The sequence below is a fragment of the Lithobates pipiens genome, unplaced genomic scaffold, assembly GCF_037356315.1.
Source record: "Lithobates pipiens isolate NorthernLeopardFrog02 unplaced genomic scaffold, aLitPip1_a1.2 Scaffold_13, whole genome shotgun sequence".
NCBI classification, from domain to species: Eukaryota; Metazoa; Chordata; class Amphibia; order Anura; family Ranidae; genus Lithobates; species Lithobates pipiens.
Window position 1 is genome coordinate 468,721,636 of NW_027507718.1, and position 17,817 is coordinate 468,739,452.

The following is a 17,817-nucleotide window of genomic DNA, read 5'->3' on the forward strand; positions in this document are numbered from 1 at the left end:
GGATGCTGGGACTAAGTTGGTCTTAGTTTCCCTATATGGGAACTGGTGGTAATTCTTTAACAATTTGTCACAATTGCCGAACTACATGAATTTGCCACATGTGCCTGTAATGTTACCGACACTGGCGCAAATGTTTGCCTGAATTAGGTGCAGGTTGTATCTAAAGGAACTACCACCAGAAAATTGTTGTTAGGGCTGTTTTGAATTTCCTGGCCAATGTTTTAACCCATGACAGCAACCATGATGATGTAACAATTAATCAGAGAGAAGGATTCTAGAATAAGTGGCAGACCATGTTTGGAACACCATGGACATAGTAGCAGTTCCTACCTCCGTTAGGTGACAACAGTCTATACCATGCTGTACATGTGACTATTTTACAAAGTCATATCACACAAGAAATATTGCAACAAAACGGAGCTTGGTGAGCCCTAGAGAAAGATTACAATTAAGTAAAAACCTTTATTGTTGATCATTAATGACAGTACATTGTCTGCTGCACTTTGCAGACTGATGTTAGAGATCAGCATTACCTGTGTATCTCTCCCCAGTGTGACACTCTATCTGGCTGTTCTTACAGGTACATCGCTCCACTCTTCCATGGTGAATCCTGGCCCAGATGTCTCCAGTATCATAATACTGGTAGTGTGCTTCATCAAAGCACTTGACTAAATAGGGGAGAAGAGAACCAGTCAAAGAAAATATAATGACCCAACCACTTCAATTTATAGAAGGCATATGCTAACTGAAAAAAAATGTATACTCCTTTTTTTTTTTTTTTTTTTTTTGATTTTCATGTACATGTAGCAGATGACATTTTGGACAAAGTGTCATTCATGTGTAAATCTAGTTTTTTGCCTCAGAATGGTAATAGGGTTCTGAGGGTTAGTTGTGTAGGTTAACTGACATCAGTTTGGCTGGGCTGTGATAGAGTTCTGCTTGGTCATGTGTACAGTGAGATGCACATGACAGGCCAGAACCAGACCTGGTTGGACGTTTTGGGTATCAGCTTCCTCTGAGCCAATCAGTGGGTGTGCCGGGCCCCACTGAGGAGTCTGGGGAGGGGTACTTAAGATGTTGAGGTTACGTGTTACGGGGTGCGTTCGTGAGGCCCTAGCGGTCTGTTCCTGATTCTGAACCCGGGTAGCCCCACGAGGGGTCCCGGTCATGGGAGCGTTCAACGCTCCGCAACATGCTTCGGTTGGTTAACCCCAATAGACCCTCCTGGTCTAGGGTAGGGTCCGAGGCGCAGTAACTGAGGGAGGATTCAAGGTGTCCGGGTGTGCTCTCGGCTTGGAGGGGCACCACAGCTCGTGAAGGTGACTGGGGGAGGACCAACAAGCTGGCATCCTGAGAAGTGCCTGGTTGCTGAGTTGGGAAGGACATTGACGAATCCACGCTTTTCCCAGTACTACCAAGGAGACAGAGAATGTTCCAGGTACTGAGGAAAAAGGTTCCTGTTCACTTTCAGTTACAACTTGTTCAAGGTCAGAGATTATACAAGTTCTGAATCAAGGTGCTCACTGCCATAATCACTGGCTAGAGATTTGTTCAACCTTGAAGAGCCCAGCTGCAAGTGGCTACTCTCTGGGTGGTATTAGAGACTTTGTTATGTCTGCAGTTCAAGGTGCCCGAGTTTCTTCACCCTTGCCCTCTGTTCCTATATGAGACTGTGTTGTTGGATGTTGCCCCTGCAAATAAAAACGTTTCAAAAGGACTATATTGGTGTCAGCGTCCAAAGTTGTTGGGTATCAACCCTGGAACCCCTAGATGCGGAAGAACAAGCCAAGGGGAGGTAACTGCTAAGCCCAAAAAGTTAAGGCCGCCCTGCAAAGGGTTATGGCCGCTACATACACATTTGATTTTCTATATTTGTTATATTAAATATAGACATTTGTACATTAGCACTAGAAAGAGCAAACCCTGCACTTACTCTGCCTACTTCCAGACAGATGCAGTCAATGGCTCCCTATGGTGTAAAGCACATAAGCAACATTTACATGTAGTGCTCATCCCGGAAGGGGCCGCTGTAGATTACTCCAGGTCTCCCTTACTATAATACACTGGCAAAGTCACCATTCCAAACACACTGGCAACACAGGCTTAGTCTAGGGGATGTATTTTTTAGATTTATTGCAGACCAGGAAAGGGGTGAGGGTGCAAGATATTCCAAAAGTACCAACATCCCCCTTATTGGCAGGCTTTTGTTGAGGGTAGATGTTTCTATAACACCCTGGCTTCCATGTAACACACTTCAGGGAGGAAGAAAAAGGATCCTTCCCCAGACCGGTGTCCCCTGGTGATGTCCTCCAGCAAACATCCTTAGTTAAATTATTTCTGGGCCCTTGGCCCACATAGGTGGAGGCCCAAACTGCAACTCCAGTACACTGACTGCATCACAGAACTCTCTAAGCATGTACTGTATCTCCTTCCTGAGCAATCTTCTGGGTGTCCCCTCCCAGGTGTTGGCCAAGAGCAGATAAATATTCATAACATCAGTGGTTGACACTCCCAATCTATTCTCAGGAAGCTTGCAGAATCAGGCAGGAGCAATCAAACACTAAGCATGACCAAAAAAAATAAACCACACACAACAACACTCCACTGGTTACAGCAGAGTCAAAACTAAATTTATCTAATTTAACTAAAGTAGTGGTGATTCATTGTGCATAATAACAATGCTGCAATTGTGTGTAATGAATCATTATTATATGTGGCTACATGCTTCTTGTATAGTTTACACCATTTTTTCTCGACGTAACCCTAGAGCCACCTTAAAAAATATATATCTAAAAAATTTAATCCTGACCCTCTCTTTAGTGCTGCCTCCTGCAGACTCACTGCTCTGTGATCCAGCGTTGATTCTTCTACGAGTTGAATGACTCCCAATGTTATCAAACCCACTACATGTGAGCCCAGACCACATGGATATATCCCCTGAAGTGCATCTTTAGATAGACAAGGCTCACAGTGCTTGACTAGTCATTGAGTGACTGCCATACTGTCCAGGAGTAAGGAACATTTTTTTTTTTTTTTTTAATAGGTACATGGAGGTTTCATGGAGGGGTCTTAAAGCCTGGAGTTGGACTTGAAAGTACCCGCAAGAAAAAAATGCCAAGCTTATGTTTTAAGAGGCCTTTATGTTTTTAAATCATAAACTATACTGGTTACAGGTGTATTATTTGCAAAAATAACCTATTTTAATTATTAGTAACAGGAGTACCCTGTTTTTTTTATTTACCTTGTATCGTGGTCATGGAGATTATATTATATAAATATATATATATATATATATATATATATATATATATTTTTTTTTTTTTTTTAAAGTTTAAAATTCAAATATTCTATATTTTTTAAGTTTTTTTATCCAGCCAGTATGTGGAGCTTTAGGACTTCACATCCTTATACATTCCTGTAGGTTCTGTTGGGGCCTGTAAGAGCCTTTGTTTACAGGCTCCGTAGCTCAAGCTGCAATTTACACAAATGAAGGAGTCACACCAGTGATTTATAACAGTAGCTCATCCCTCATCAGCTTTCTGTCCAAAGTTACAATAACATAAAGTAACAGGGAAAAGCAGGCAGTGTCTACTGTAAAGCCTTCACCATTTAAAAGCTAAATATCAGCACACAGGTAAACGTCCATTAAAATACAGTTATGTGAATTATTTACCTGTCGACAGGTTTGCAATTCGGTTTAGCCACAGTCCATGTCAGATCGCACAGTCAGGTCTGTGACCTCCCTACAAACTACACTGCAAATAAGTAATCAAATCTGGTCTGAGACCCACCCCAACCTATGACTAATCAATAAAGCAGCAGAATTAGTTCTGTTTAAGCACAGTTCTGTTGCCCCAATACATAATACACATTAAGCGACTAACCAATTTCACAGTCATGTCCGGAGAATCCCTCTGGGCATACACAGAAGAAAGTGTCCAGGAGTGGCATGTTGGTACAGGTGCCACCATTTTGGCAAGGATTCTTGGCACAATGATCCTCAAAAACTGTAAAACGCAAAAGGAAGGAAATGTTAAAATATACCTAAAGCATTTGTTTTGATCATTGTTAAAGGTTTGTATTTTTCAGGTTAAAAGAAGACTAATGTTTTATTAAGTCAAACCATAAATATTCAGGCCTTCCAAATGTAATATTTAAGTTATTGATGGAGCTGTGCCTATACCTTTTGTCTTGGACCTGATGTCTACTACACCAGAGAGGTTTCCCTGCCATAATTCATAACCCTTGATGAGTTTTGAGTATTCCCATTCACCTTTGCGTGTTCCAGCACCGCTTATCAGTGTTGCCAAGCGTCAGTACATTTACCGGCAGCCAGTAAAAAGGAGCACTTTTCTCCTGCCAGTAACAAGAAAAGGTTGCCAGTAAAAAATATGACTGTGACACGCAGCTCGGAACTGTACATGCGTATTTCCAGTCCAAAGCAGGACGTGACCATCCGAGTCCCTGTGTTTGGAAGGCGCCATCAGGGGGTGGGTCTGGCGGAGGGGGTGCCTCAGCATGTCATGTGATGTCATGGTGCAAGGAAGCAGAGCGATTGGAGCCTCATGTGTGGGTCGGCAGCAAGGGAAGCTGGAAGCGGGATCCGTCAGTGCTGTTTGGACTGGAGTGGACTAAGGGGACCACCTTGCATGGAGAGAGACTGTCACTGTGACTCAGGAGGGGACATGTCATGTCGGTGAGGTGTCATCGTCATCATCTGTGCTGCTGCACACTGCTGTCAGTGTCACTGTCACTGTCCTGTCCCTGAGCTACTTACTTACTATATCAAGTATAAAATAAGAAATATGTGTTTTGGATGTAATATGTGTCTTGGATGTAAACCTGAATTTTTTTTTTAATGAAGACTTCTAACTGGTACAGTAGAGCATGTCACGTCATCTGTGCCCAGTCTTACCACAAAGAGTTAATCAAGCTCTGAGCAATCATCTTAGTTTTTTTAGTAAGTTAAAAAAAACACACACACACAGATAAGATTGTGTCGCCACACCCCCCGCTGCTGTGACTGACATCTGATTTCTTTATCTCATGAACCAGCACCAGAGAGAGTGTTATGATTCCAGCTTCACATCCCTCCTCTTTTCTTCTCCAGCTCTCCCAGGAATGGCTGCTCCACACCTCAGCATGATTGGGCATGCCAAAGTCATGTGGTGCCTTTCCTGAATTTCGACTGGATGTTACTCAAAACTCAGGAATAGGAGAGTGTAGAGGTGGGCGAGGAGTCTTGTGACATCATGACTCCACCCACTGAGCTCCTGCAAAGAGACCCACCCACCGATTGCAGAGTCTTGTGGGGCTCCTACTGCTGAAGGGGGTGACATTTGCAAGGTTGGGATACATGGAGGAGGCTTGCATATGTATATATTCACATTAATCTTGTGCCATTCGTTTATACTGGGTGAGTGGTGGGTTTACATCCACTTTAATATCTACCTTAAATCACATTGCTAATTGCATATTGTACTTGTTTGTAGCCTAAATACTGAAATTTGCACTTAAAACTGTAATTTCGTAACGTTTGCAAATGTCAGTAAAAACTTGACTGTGCCAGTAAATTTTGGGTGTCATGTCAGTAAATTTCAATCTGATAGGTTGGCAACACTGGTATGCATATTCTATACCAGCCTCTCTCAGCCTTTTTCACCCCAGAGGAACCCTTGAAATAATTTTCAGGTCACAGGGAACCCTTGCTAAAATGAATTCTCCAGGGCTCAGTGGAAGAATGCCCCATGGTAGTCAGTGGAAGAAATCTCCCCTTTAAAGCGGTGTGTTTGGGAGGTGCCATCAGGGGAGTGGGTCTGGTGGAGGAGTGTGTCATGTGATGTCATAGTGCAAGGAAGCCTGATGGAGTGGCCAGAGCCTCGCGTACAGTACGGGAGCAAGGCAAGCTGTCAGTACTGTTTGGACTGGAGACTGCCTATTCTACTTTCTTGCCCTCCTGAGTCTTGTCCCTGAGCTACTTATTTACTATATCGAAAATAAAATAAGAAATGTTTGCTTTAATAGCTACCTTCACATTGCTAATTGCATATTGTACTTGTTTGTAGCTTAAAACTGGTTTCTTCAGACTTCCTCTCCAGGCTGTGGTACTGCCCCGGTCGGGCACCATCAAGAGTGGAGAAAGCGGACTGCACCTGCCTACAGGGTTCCTTGAGCTGTGTGAACATGACCTCCCATCCGATTGTGTCTGCATAGTTCTGAGTTCAATGCCAGTCAGCAGAGCAAGCTTATTGTAAGAGGGGCATTCTTACCACCACTTTAAGGGGTTGATTTCTTCCACTGACTACCATGGGGCATTCTTCCCCGAAAAATTTATTTTAGTAAGAGTTCCCCCCGTGACCTGAAAATTCTTTCAACAGTTCCTCTGGGGTAAAATGGTTGAGAGAGGCTGGTATAGAGTATGCATAGGCAGCAGTGTTGCCAGCTTACCAGATTAAAATTTACTGAAATGACAACCACACTTTACTGGCACAGGCAAGTTTTTACTGGCATTTCCAAAAGTTACAAAATTACAGTTTTAAAGCGGGAGTCCGCCGGGAGTTCCGTCGTTTTTTTTTTTTAAAAAAAACAGCAGCTACAAATACTGCAGCTGCTGACTTTTAAAATAGTGACACTTACCCGCCCAGCGCGCCCGCGATGTCGGCACCCGAAGCCGATCTCTCGATCGTCTCTCGGGTGCTGCCGCCGCCATCTTGGGTATGGGAATCAGGAAGTGGAGCCTTTCGGCTTAATTTCCCGGTTCCCTACTGCGCATGCGCGAGTCGCGCTGCGCAATAAGGATGGTCCCCGCTGTCTCTGGGATCTGTGTGTTTCCTAGCAGGCAGCGGGGGACTTTTGGAAAGGGGCGTAGATTCTGTGGAAAGGGGCGTACCTTCTGCAGAATCTACGCCGGAAGTGGGTGCAGATACCTGTACTGTACAGGTACCTGCACCCCCTCCCCCCTGAAAGGTGCCAATTGTGGCGCCGGAGGGGGGGGGGGGGTTCCAATGAGCGGAAGGTCCACTTTAGGGTGGACCTCCGCTTTAAGTGCAAATTTCAGTATTTTTTTTTATGGTTTCCTGATCCCTAAAAGCAGTGTTCTGATTGCCTATGCTACATCCAGGTGACCTCTGGTGGACATCTTGGGTCAGCAGAGGCTTTGTAAGTCCCTGCCCCAGGTTCTGGTTCTTTTGTGTAGTGGTTAGAGTAGGGAAAGAGTACTCACCTGTAAGGGAAAGTATTAGAGGCAGTGAAAGGTTCCTGACGAGTAGAGACAGGCTAGAGACACGCAATCCTGTTACAGTAGCCTCCCCTTCTGGACCGGACAGGTCGCATTCCATCCTCTGCATTGAGCAGAACTGTGAGCCTTAGCCAAGGTGGCCTTCTCCCATTGGGGTGGTTTAAGTTATTTGCAACCGGACTCTATGTCATTACTGCCGCCGCACCACGCTGCCCCTCCCTACAACTCCCTAACAACTTCTGGAGGAACCCTGGATGAAAATGGGTACTCTATAATATAAAATAATTTAGAATTCAGCAGGGAGAGTGAGAGCCCCAGATAATAGACACAGCAGGTGTGTAGATGCAGATATTTAACCAATAAGAGTCCCTAAGGGTACGTTCACACTGAACGCAGGTTTGAAATCGTGCAAGTTCAACTGAACTCGCATGGTTTCAAACCCACATTTCAGTGTGAGTTCGGGAGTGATTTGAAAGCCATCTGTGCGGGTTCCTGCAAAGATAACTATTGAATTTGCCCCCGAACTCGCCAAAAGTAACGCAGGAACTACTTTTGGAAATCAGTGCGCCGCTGCAATCTTGGTGTCGCACCGATTGGGACAGTGCGTTTCCGGCAATAGGCTGAGATTTGGCGTGCAATTTGAGATGTCACATTGCCTGTCAAATCACACTGATGTGAACGGGAGCTAAGAGATGGAAGGAATTGTCAGGTGGTTTTACTTTTCAGCATCTTCTAGCACGGAAATATAAGTCTTTGGTGGACTGGCCCTAAAAAAGCAAAAAAAATGTTTCTGCAGCATGCGATATTCCGAAAGTGTTAACCCCTTCAGAAATGCCCTGCAGGAGAATCCTGGAATGCTCTGTGTTTCCACAGTGATACATAAACATTCATAAAATGTTATATTAAATGGCAGACTAAATGGTTTTTGCAAACCCTCAATCCTTTGTGAAATGAATCATGGGCCAATTCTCATGGAGCAGATGTCTAAAATCCAGCTCCACTCGTTATTAATGGTGCCCGATATAGGCAAAGACATGGAGACAGAATGTTTGTTTCTGTGAGATACATATAGAAAAAACAAAAGAAATGTTGCTGTGCTGTTGGTACAGCAAAGTAGTTTATCGGGGTTAGGAGGTGGATCTGTAAATCTTTGTTTTTGAAGTTTTATTGGTGGCGGACTTGAAAAGCCTTGGATGTGGAGCTACACTAAAAAATATTTCTTTATTTTAAGTCTATAAACTTTTTCAGCCAGTCTGGTATTTTCATCAGTCTAAGGCCCCTTTCACACATGCTGACATTATGTCCGTATTTCATCCATTCGTTTGCGGATGAAATACGGACATACATGCATTCCTATGGGATAGCGGGTGTCTGCGGATGAACATCCGCAGACACCCGCTATCGTCCGCCTCCGCTATTGTCCGATTCTGCAGACGGAGGAAAATCCTATTTTTCTATCTGTCTGCAGAGCGGATCGGATGAACACGGACAGACGGTCCATGTTCATCCGATCCCCCATAGAGGAGAGCGGAGAGCTGACAGGGTGGTCCCTGCACAGTGTGCAGAGACCGCCCTGTCCGCCGCCGGCTCAGCGGGGACAACGGAGCGATCCCCGCTGAGCGAGCGGATCATCACAGGGTGGATCATTACTGATCCGTCCCGTGTGAAAGGGGCCTAATTGAATTCTTTGTATATTTCTGCAGCACATCCCTCGGAAGACAGCAGTTCTGTGTCTTACACCGGTTGGTTCAATGCTTCCCAAACCTGTCCACTAACAGCGCATGTTCTGCAGATAAAGCCACATATACGCAGAACAGTAGTCAATATCTTAGAACTTTGATTTAGTTACCGGTGTGGATATTTTGGAACACATATAGTGTATCCATCACTGTAGGATTGGATTTCATTGTATATGTGCAGCGCTGGCTCCTGAAGAGCATGCGCTATGTGTTTTTGAAATTTAATGTTAAATCTTAACCGCAGTTTGGTTTGGCTTTGATTGCTCCAAATTTTGACCTCAGCATCAGTCTGACTGGACTACAAGGTGTTCTGCTTGGCCATGGGGGGGTGCTGTCACTTCTGTCAGGCATGGTAACACAGTCTGGTTGGGTGCTTTAAGGTTACTTTCTCTCGAAGTCAGTCAAGTGGCAGTGTCACTCTTGCTGTGCCTTCTGGGAGAGGGTACTTAAGATGTGGATGTCAGGCGTTTTTGGGGCTCCAGTCAAGAAGTATGTTCTGACTGCATGGTCCTGGTCCTCCTGACCAGCCCCCAGGATGCCTATGGCCTGGGGTGTGGATCCACCCGACTTTACATCTCAGGGCTGGCTAGCCCGAGGCGAGGAAACTAGAGGAAGGAATCGGAGGTGGACCGGTGCCGTATAGGTTGTGGAGAGGCCCAGCAACTTCGAAGTTATCCAGGGGAGAACTCTTCGGGAGAAGACCACACAAGGGTTGGCTTCTCAACAAGAGCCTGGTAAAGCTGAAGGACCTAAGCGAATCCAATCTCGTGTGGTATCGCCGGACCGGCTGCAAGATACTGGTACCACACGAGCGTTCTACAAGTTTTCAAGTTTCCTTACACGCATTCTATAACAAAGACTGTGGCAGAGACTTGTTCCTGACTCAAGCACCCTGTTGGCTGCTAGGCCTGGTGAGAGAAGGACTATCCAATTAGGGTGAAGATTCAGCTGTGAATGGCTATTCTTTGGATTTATTCAAAGTAAGAGAGTTCTTCTATACGGTCTTTGACATTAAGAGTTCCTGGACTTTCCACCTAAACCCTCTGATCCTATACTGAGAGACTGTTTGTTAACTACGTTTTTGCAAATAAAAATCCCTTTAAGCGGATCTGTCATCAGTCTCCATAGTTCTTGGGCTATCTACCACGGGAAACCCCTAGACGCAAATCGAGGTGAAGAAGGTAACAGTAAGCCCATTAAAACCAGCCGCTCCTTCGGGGGTCAGTGCTACATATGTATCAGTAACTTGGTGCTGATATTCAGTGGCAATTCAGTGTAACTACAACTTGTAATGTAATGTCTGTAAATGGTGCAATCCAGATTCCCTGTGTATTGGGGCTAATTGGCTTATTTCTTAGTTATATAGACCCTCCCTGCTTCATGTATCCTCAGTAAGTTACCAGCCTTCATAGTGGGCATAAGGCTTAGAAGATTATTATCACTTTACACTTCAAATGACCGGTGAACATCCCATGTACTGTCATTTAACAAGTAAAATGACATTGGATTAAACTGCCATGCCTTATTGGAGAGTTAAAGTGGTTGTATACCCACATTTTTAACTTTTACCTACAGGAAAGCCTATAATAAGGCTTACCTGTAGGTAAAAAAAATATCTCCTAAACCTGTACGGTTTAGGAGATATTCCCCTCGGTATGTGCCGCTGACTGCAGCGGCGCATGCGCACAAGGGGTTTCTCGCCGTCAAAATCCGGCAGCAGCCGAGAGGCCGGACTAAAATCTCCCGCGCGCATGCGCGGGAGTGACGATATCGCGGCTCCGGCCACTCACAGCGCCGGAGCCGCGATACCCTGAAGAAACGCCGAGGGAGCATGTCAGCTCCCTCGGCGTGGATCGGGCCAGATGTCGGGGCCTCGTTCTAAGGTAAGTATTTCATAATGAGCTAGTATGCGGTGCATACTAGCTCATTATGCCTTTTGCTTTGCAGGTTTAAAAAAAAAAAAAAAAAAAATGTGCGGGTTTACTACCGCTTTAAGCAGTCTGTGGAGGGAGCTTATTCAGCAGGGGACCATACTGGCTAGATAGACCAAGGACTAAAGGGGAATATCAATGCATAGAGTGATTCTTGAAACAGAAAGGTGGATAGGTACATGTGTAGGCAGAAAAAAGCATTAAAGTAAAATGACCAAGGACCAGGGGCAACTTTGTCATGCTGCCATGGGTTCTTTCAATTACAGTTTATAAAGGATATGCTTCCTGCTATCGGTTGTCGACTGGTAACACAATTCAAACCATTTAGCTGGGCGCTGGTTGATATAGGGTGCCCTGGAGACTCCATATTTTTGTGCCCTTAGAGGCCAAAGATCAGGGCATCAACAGAGGATGTCTCAGCAAGGGATTTTGATGAACAGAAGGGAGGTAAACAAAAAGAAAAAACCCATCAGTGGGAAGCTGCCGATGGGAGGAGGACTCTAAAAAAAAAAAAACTATACATGCCCAGAGATAAGTGGTTGGTTGTAAACCTCTGAAATGAAAAGTGAATAGAGCATATCCCTCTATAGTGTTTACTAGCCTCAGGCCATAGCATTTTGTGTGATTTTCTCTCTGCTCTGTCTTCCCTCTGCTATCTGCATGAACCACTTCTGAGCAGGTTATGCATTTACGTTTTTGGTTGTAACATGACAAAATATGGAAACGTTCAAGGGGTACGAATATGTTTTCAAGGCCCTGTATGTAAGGGATTACAGCCACTTTAAGACATAAACCTATACTTCATTATTTTACCTTTACTGTCTCAACTCAAGAGTTCCTAAAGTGGAATTACAGATTAATTGAAAACTTTTCCTACATACACTACATTCTTTAACTAGCAATCCAATATTTTATTTTATTTCTCTGCTTGTGTGTTTAGCAGTTGCTTGTTGATCCTGCCAATGCCAGTGTGTAGTCTGTGTGCCCTGTGGAAGGCTAACATTGCAGCGTAATTTACAGCAACATTGTTGGCCCTCTAATCTGCAACTCCTTTCCCAAAGGGTAGAAGAGCAGCAACATCCTCACACCAGCATCCATACCTCTCTAGGTGTTGTCGGGCAGCAAACAGATCTTGCTCACTAGCTGTTAAAGTGTAAGTTCACCTTTACAGAAAATCCCATCCTGCCGGTCCCGCTGTACCTGAAGCCGGCAGTCACCTGCTAGAAGACATTAGGCTCTCTCTTCTTCTCCCCCGCTGACAGGACAGGCTGGCAGGCTCTGATTGGTTGGTACTGTCCATGTGACAGCGCAGACCAATTAGAATGCCTCCTATATGTACCTTTACGAGGAACGTTTAGGAGATTAAGCCACCGGGGATTTCAAATACCTGGACCGCTGAAACGGCGACCCGATGTCTCCTATTGGGTGATCATCGGCTTTAGGTACAGAGGGACCGGGAGGGGTGTCCAGTGTAAGTTCACCTTACAGATTTTCTGTAAAGGTGAACTTACCCTTTAAGAAATATTTATGTAGCCAGAAATCTTGTGAGCTGATAACTTCCTGTGCTTTATGCTTCTGAACGGTTATCAGTTAGCATTGTTACCTGCCACCTCCAAGGACTACAAAATACCTTCCCCTGGAGAAGAGGGGGAGGTGTTTTGTATTCCCAACGCTTCTTATTCTGAGTGACATCGCCGCACAGTATGGTTGTCACCTTAGGACAAGAATACAATTTACTGCAGGATAACCAGAGTAAAATAAAGGGAAAAAAAGTTGGTGGCCCTCGAGGGTGCCCCCTAGTCTGGGAGGGGGTGACCTCAGGCCTGGGGCACAGGTGCTGGAGGGATCCTCGACACGACACAGAGGAATCCTATCCTGGAGGCACGGTAGTTAGAAGACAGCAGGAGCATGTCAGCACATCTGGGAGATCCCCTGAGAGTCAGCCACTGTTTTCTGACTCTGAGTGACTGTGAAAATTCGATGTGCCTGGCTGTGCAGGGTGGAGGATCCCAGTTCATCTGCGGCTCTTTAGGGGGTGTGCTACACTATGTTGACACTTTGTGTGCGCGGGAAATGTGCAGCCCTTTAGCAAATGCCAATAATTCTTAAAGTCATTGTAAGGGTTAGTTTATTTTTTTTTAAATAACAAACATATCATACTTCATTCACTCCTCCGTCCTCCACTGTGCAGCTCGTTTTGCACATACTGGCCCCGAGCCTCGTCTTCTGGGGTCCTTCGGGGGCTCTTGCGGCTCCTCCCCACATCAGATAACCTCCTAGTAGAAGCGCTCTCCTAGGGGGTCACCTTTGCGGGTGTGCTCATCATTCGGCGTCCATAGCCGCCGAATGTATGTCTTGGCCCCGCCCCCTAGCGCCCATGTCATTAGATTTGATTGACAGCAGCGGGAGCCAATGGCTGCGCTGATATCAATCTATCCAATCAAGAGCCGAGAACCCTGGGCAAAGACACAGCACACCCCCCCCCCCCCCCCCCCCCCCCCCGCCGGGTGAAGTTCCAGGGCTCAGGTAAGTAAAACGGGGGGGGGGGGGGGGTGGGGGTTGAAAAAACACGAGGGTTTACAACCTCTTTCAGGGCACCCCCACGCATCTGATAATGCACACATTATGGTGTGGCATGACTTTCCAAAAGTGTCTGGGGCTACTTTTGTGTGCATCTTGCACATACTGTAGGTCAGTCCTTTGAAATGAAAGGGCTGCCCTACATGTGACATTTGGGAACACGTGCAAAACGCATAGAAATGCATGTGCGCCCATTCACACCTGCATGGTAAGAACTGAGCCTAAGGACAGGTGCCCTGCAATCTAATCAATTTAATCTTGTGTTTAGATACACTTTAAAGCTCAGATCAACACAAAACTTTGTATTTTAGTTTTAAATAATGTGGGGAAGAATTAGGACCCCTGTCAACTTTTTATTGTCATCTGTCACAGTTTGGCAGATTTCATCTGTCCATTTAAATGGTGTCAGATAAATTGCCATACGAGCCAAGAATAAAAAACATAATTTATAGTATCGTAAGGAAGGTTTAGAGCCTCTCTCAAGACTTTATTGCTGTGTGTGCCCATAAGAGAGATTTAACTTCTCTTCAGTTTTTGTCCAGGTGTTCCATAAATGTAAGGAGAAATCTCTTTAGTAAGGACACAGCATGAAAACTCTCCCAAGCAGAGACAAAGACAGCATTTAAAATGAACAGAAGTTCTAAACCTTCCCCATACTAGCCATGCCGTAAATGTATGCCGAGCTGAGTATGTGCAGCTCAGTGTATACTTGACAACTGACAGGCAGGAGGAACATTTGTCTCTTTAGGGTCTCTTCTCAATAGGGCCACTTACCTGGTTCCTGTCCCAGGGCTGCAGCAATGCTCCTCTCACTTCCTGGTTTCACTGGAGACACTTAGGTAGGCCATAAACTGCAATTTTCTTTCCTGCATCCATTGGTTGCTGGAAAGAAATTCACACGATTCCCCCATCGATACAGACACATAGCTCCCAACTGTCCCTGATTTTGAGGGACTGTTCTTGATTTGAAGCAATGTCCCTCTGTCCCTCTTTCCTCCTCATTTGTCCCTCATTTTGGTCTGATCCATATAGATGTATATAAATTCCAAAAGCCAATATAAAGGAATAGTAGTGGTAAAAAAAGCACTTGTGGATTAAACTCATCTTGTTTTTTTTATACAATTCTCCTTTAAGGGGGTGTGGCAAGGGATGTGTCCTATGCCTGCATACTTTTCCTGATAGGTGTCCCTCATTTCCATCTCAAAAAGTTGGGAGGTATGCAGACAGTGCTGACAGAGGAATCCCTCCTGCTGAGACATTGTATTTTCCTGGCAGGGGCCGGCTTCCCAGCCTGCCCTCCCCCTCCCCCGCAGCGAGAAGACAGTGATTATTGCTAGCAGCTATAGCAACCGCTAGTGATAATCGCAAAGAAATCTGGCAGGCTGGTTGTACCCAAGTTGATCGATCAACTTGGTTACATCAGCCTGCCCAGTTATGGTTCGAATCATGACCAGTTCAGCAGAAAATTTTGAACCATCTATTGCCGGCCTTAGAGCAGTGGGAGCACTAGGTTCCTGCAGCTATTATTCAAACTCCTGTGAAGGGGGAGTGGGGTGTGGCTTAGCAGCACTGTGTATTTCTATAGACGCACACAGCCCAGCTCAGGAGCATGCATTCACCGGTACCATCTGCTTGCTGAGGCGACACCCAGCCCAGAGGAGGGAGGAGCACACAGCACCGGTGGGGGACTTCCAGAAGAGATGGTAAGTGACTGCTTTGTGCAATACTTGCACAGAGCAGGTAAGTATAATATGTTTTCTATTTCAACACAAAAAATTGGGTGGCACAGTGTTGTAGTGGTTAGCACTCTCAGCCAAGCAGTAAAAGGGTCGCTGGTTCAAATCCCAACACGACACTACCTGCCTGGAGTTTGCATGTTCTCCTTGTGCCTGTGTGGGTTTTCCCCAGGTACTCCGGCTTCCTCCCACACTCCAAAGACATGCAGGTAGTTTAGTTGGCTTCTGTTCAAAATTGGCCCTAGTATATGAATGTAAGTTGGAGACCGTGGATTGTGGGCTCCTTGAGGGTAGGGACCGATGTGAGTGTGCGATGTATGTGTGGAGCGCTGCGTAAAATTGACGGCTCTATATGGGTACCTTAAATAAATAATATAATAGACAATTGCAGACATGCACCCACACTCACACAGGTTGAAATGGATGGACTGGTGTCTTTATTCAACCTAACTATGTAAAAAAAATATCATCACTTTAAATGACAGCTTCATATTTTCATATAATAGATGAATATAGAAGGAAGTATATTGCTATAAATCACAGTACACACAACCGTTTTTTTTTCCGTCAGAATAAACGCTGATGGTCTTTCCGACTGAGTTCCACTGAAACGGATTTGCCTACACACGATCATACCAAAGTCCGATTGCTTAGAACGCGATGACATACGACGGGACTAGAAAAAGGAAGTGCATTAGCCAGTAGCCAATAGCTGCCCTTGAGTCATTTTTGGTCAGTCGGAATAGCATACAGACGGTTTTCCCGATAGGAATGGATTCCGTCGGAAAGATTTAAAACATGTTCTATTTCTAGGTCCGTCAGAATTTGAGAGAGAAAGTCAGATGAAGCCCACACACGATCGGAATATCCGATGAAATGGTTCCGTCTGACCTTTTCTGCCGGAAAGTCCGACCGTGTGTACACGGCATAAGAGTTGCACATGTGTAGTAACATGCTCTTTGAAAATTAAAAAACAGGTCAGGTCCACTTTAAAGAAATGTACAATTACTACAGTGAACGGTTAAACTGGTTTAGCATTGGTTGGACAAGATCCAGGTTTTCTGGGTGGGTGGATTTGGTGCACAGAAAGACCCCAGACACCCCAACACAGTGAGCACACTATGTCGATAGCCAAGCAATAGAAACCAGCATGTGGAATTTGGGATTTACACCCCAGTTCAGGTTTCTTTGAGGAAATTCCTGTCTGGGCTTCAACACTACTGTGAACATGGTCCAAGACAGCCAGTTAACAATGCCAGCATGCCCACTGCAGTCAGGGGGTCCCCAGCCATATGGATGACCTATGGAAGTGTAATGAGCCATCATTCACAGCCAGCTCTGACACCGAACGTGCAGACATGAGGCAGTTTAATAGTTCATCATCCTGCCTAAGTTGGATGACGTCCATAGTAATAAAAATATAAATGGCTTTTCTGTAATGAAATTAGAAGTTTCTGTGTACTGGAGGTGATGATCCATTAATTAAAAGGATTCTTTATTTTCTAGGAAATTAATATGTCATCATATGAATATATGTACTTGGCTCCTGTATTAGACTGGATATTAAAATAATCCCTGGAATATAAAATATATCAAACCAAACAGAGCAGATTTTGTTAAAGTAGAACTAGCATATAAGGTCATGAAAACCCTAAAATAATGAGCCCCTGTTCACACCAGAGCATCTTCTGCTGAGATTCCTCAAACGTGATAATGCTCAAGATGAGGCGTCTGAAGATTATCCAGGCAAGTGTTTCTCAGACTTTTTTTAGTCACAGCGCCCATTAAAAGTATTTTTAGTCTCGGGGCACCCCAGTGTAAAAATGAGTCCCTCTAGCTTCGAAAAGCAGTTCTGATTGTAGAGAGTGTAGGGATCAGGATTAAAAGTAAAGCACAGAATGGAGAAGTCATAGGTGTGTAACGTACAGAGTGTGGGGTTCAAGAGTGAAAGTAACATCCAGACATACATATATAAAGAACACACACATACAGTGCCTTGAAAAAGTATTCATACCCCTTGAAATTTTCCACATTTTGTCATGTTACAACTAAAGATGTAAATGTATTTTATTGGGATTTTATGTGATAGACCAACACAAAGTGGCACATAATTGTGAAATGTAAATAAAAAAAGCTGTCATGAATGACCTGCTTGGGGTACTTGAGGACTGAGCTTGGAAACTACTGCTCTAGGCCATTTCTTTCATCATCTTGGCCATTTCATCTTCCCCTGCATATGCAGGTCGCTGCCAGTCACTAACAAAATGATAAATGGTTTTCAATTTTTTTTACAAATAAGTATGTGAAAAGTGTGGCGTGCATTTGTATTCAGCCCCCCGGAGTCAATACTTTGTAGAATCACTTTTCATTCATACCCCTTAAAATTTTCCACATTTTGTCATATTGCAACCAAAATCATAAATATATTTTATTGGGATTTTATGTGATAGACCAACACAAAGTGGCAAATATTTGTGAAGTGGAAGGAAAATGATAAATGGTTTTCAAAATTTTATACTGATAAATATCTAAAAAGTGTGGTGTTTATTTGTATTCCGCCCCCCTGAGTCAATACTTTGTAGAACCTCCTTTCA

At 44.6% G+C, this 17,817-nt stretch overlaps 1 protein-coding gene across 1 annotated transcript in view; it reads right to left on the minus strand.

The window, feature by feature from the left end:
* HGFAC (HGF activator) overlaps positions 1-17,817 on the minus strand; it is a 118,881-nt gene that overhangs the window by 49,896 nt on the left and 51,168 nt on the right. Inside the window, exons 5-6 of the mRNA XM_077477867.1 lie at positions 3,885-4,007; positions 534-668 (exon numbers count right to left, since the gene is read on the minus strand). Coding sequence (XP_077333993.1) covers positions 534-668; positions 3,885-4,007 — 258 coding nt within the window. The remainder of the gene's footprint in view (positions 1-533; positions 669-3,884; positions 4,008-17,817) is intronic.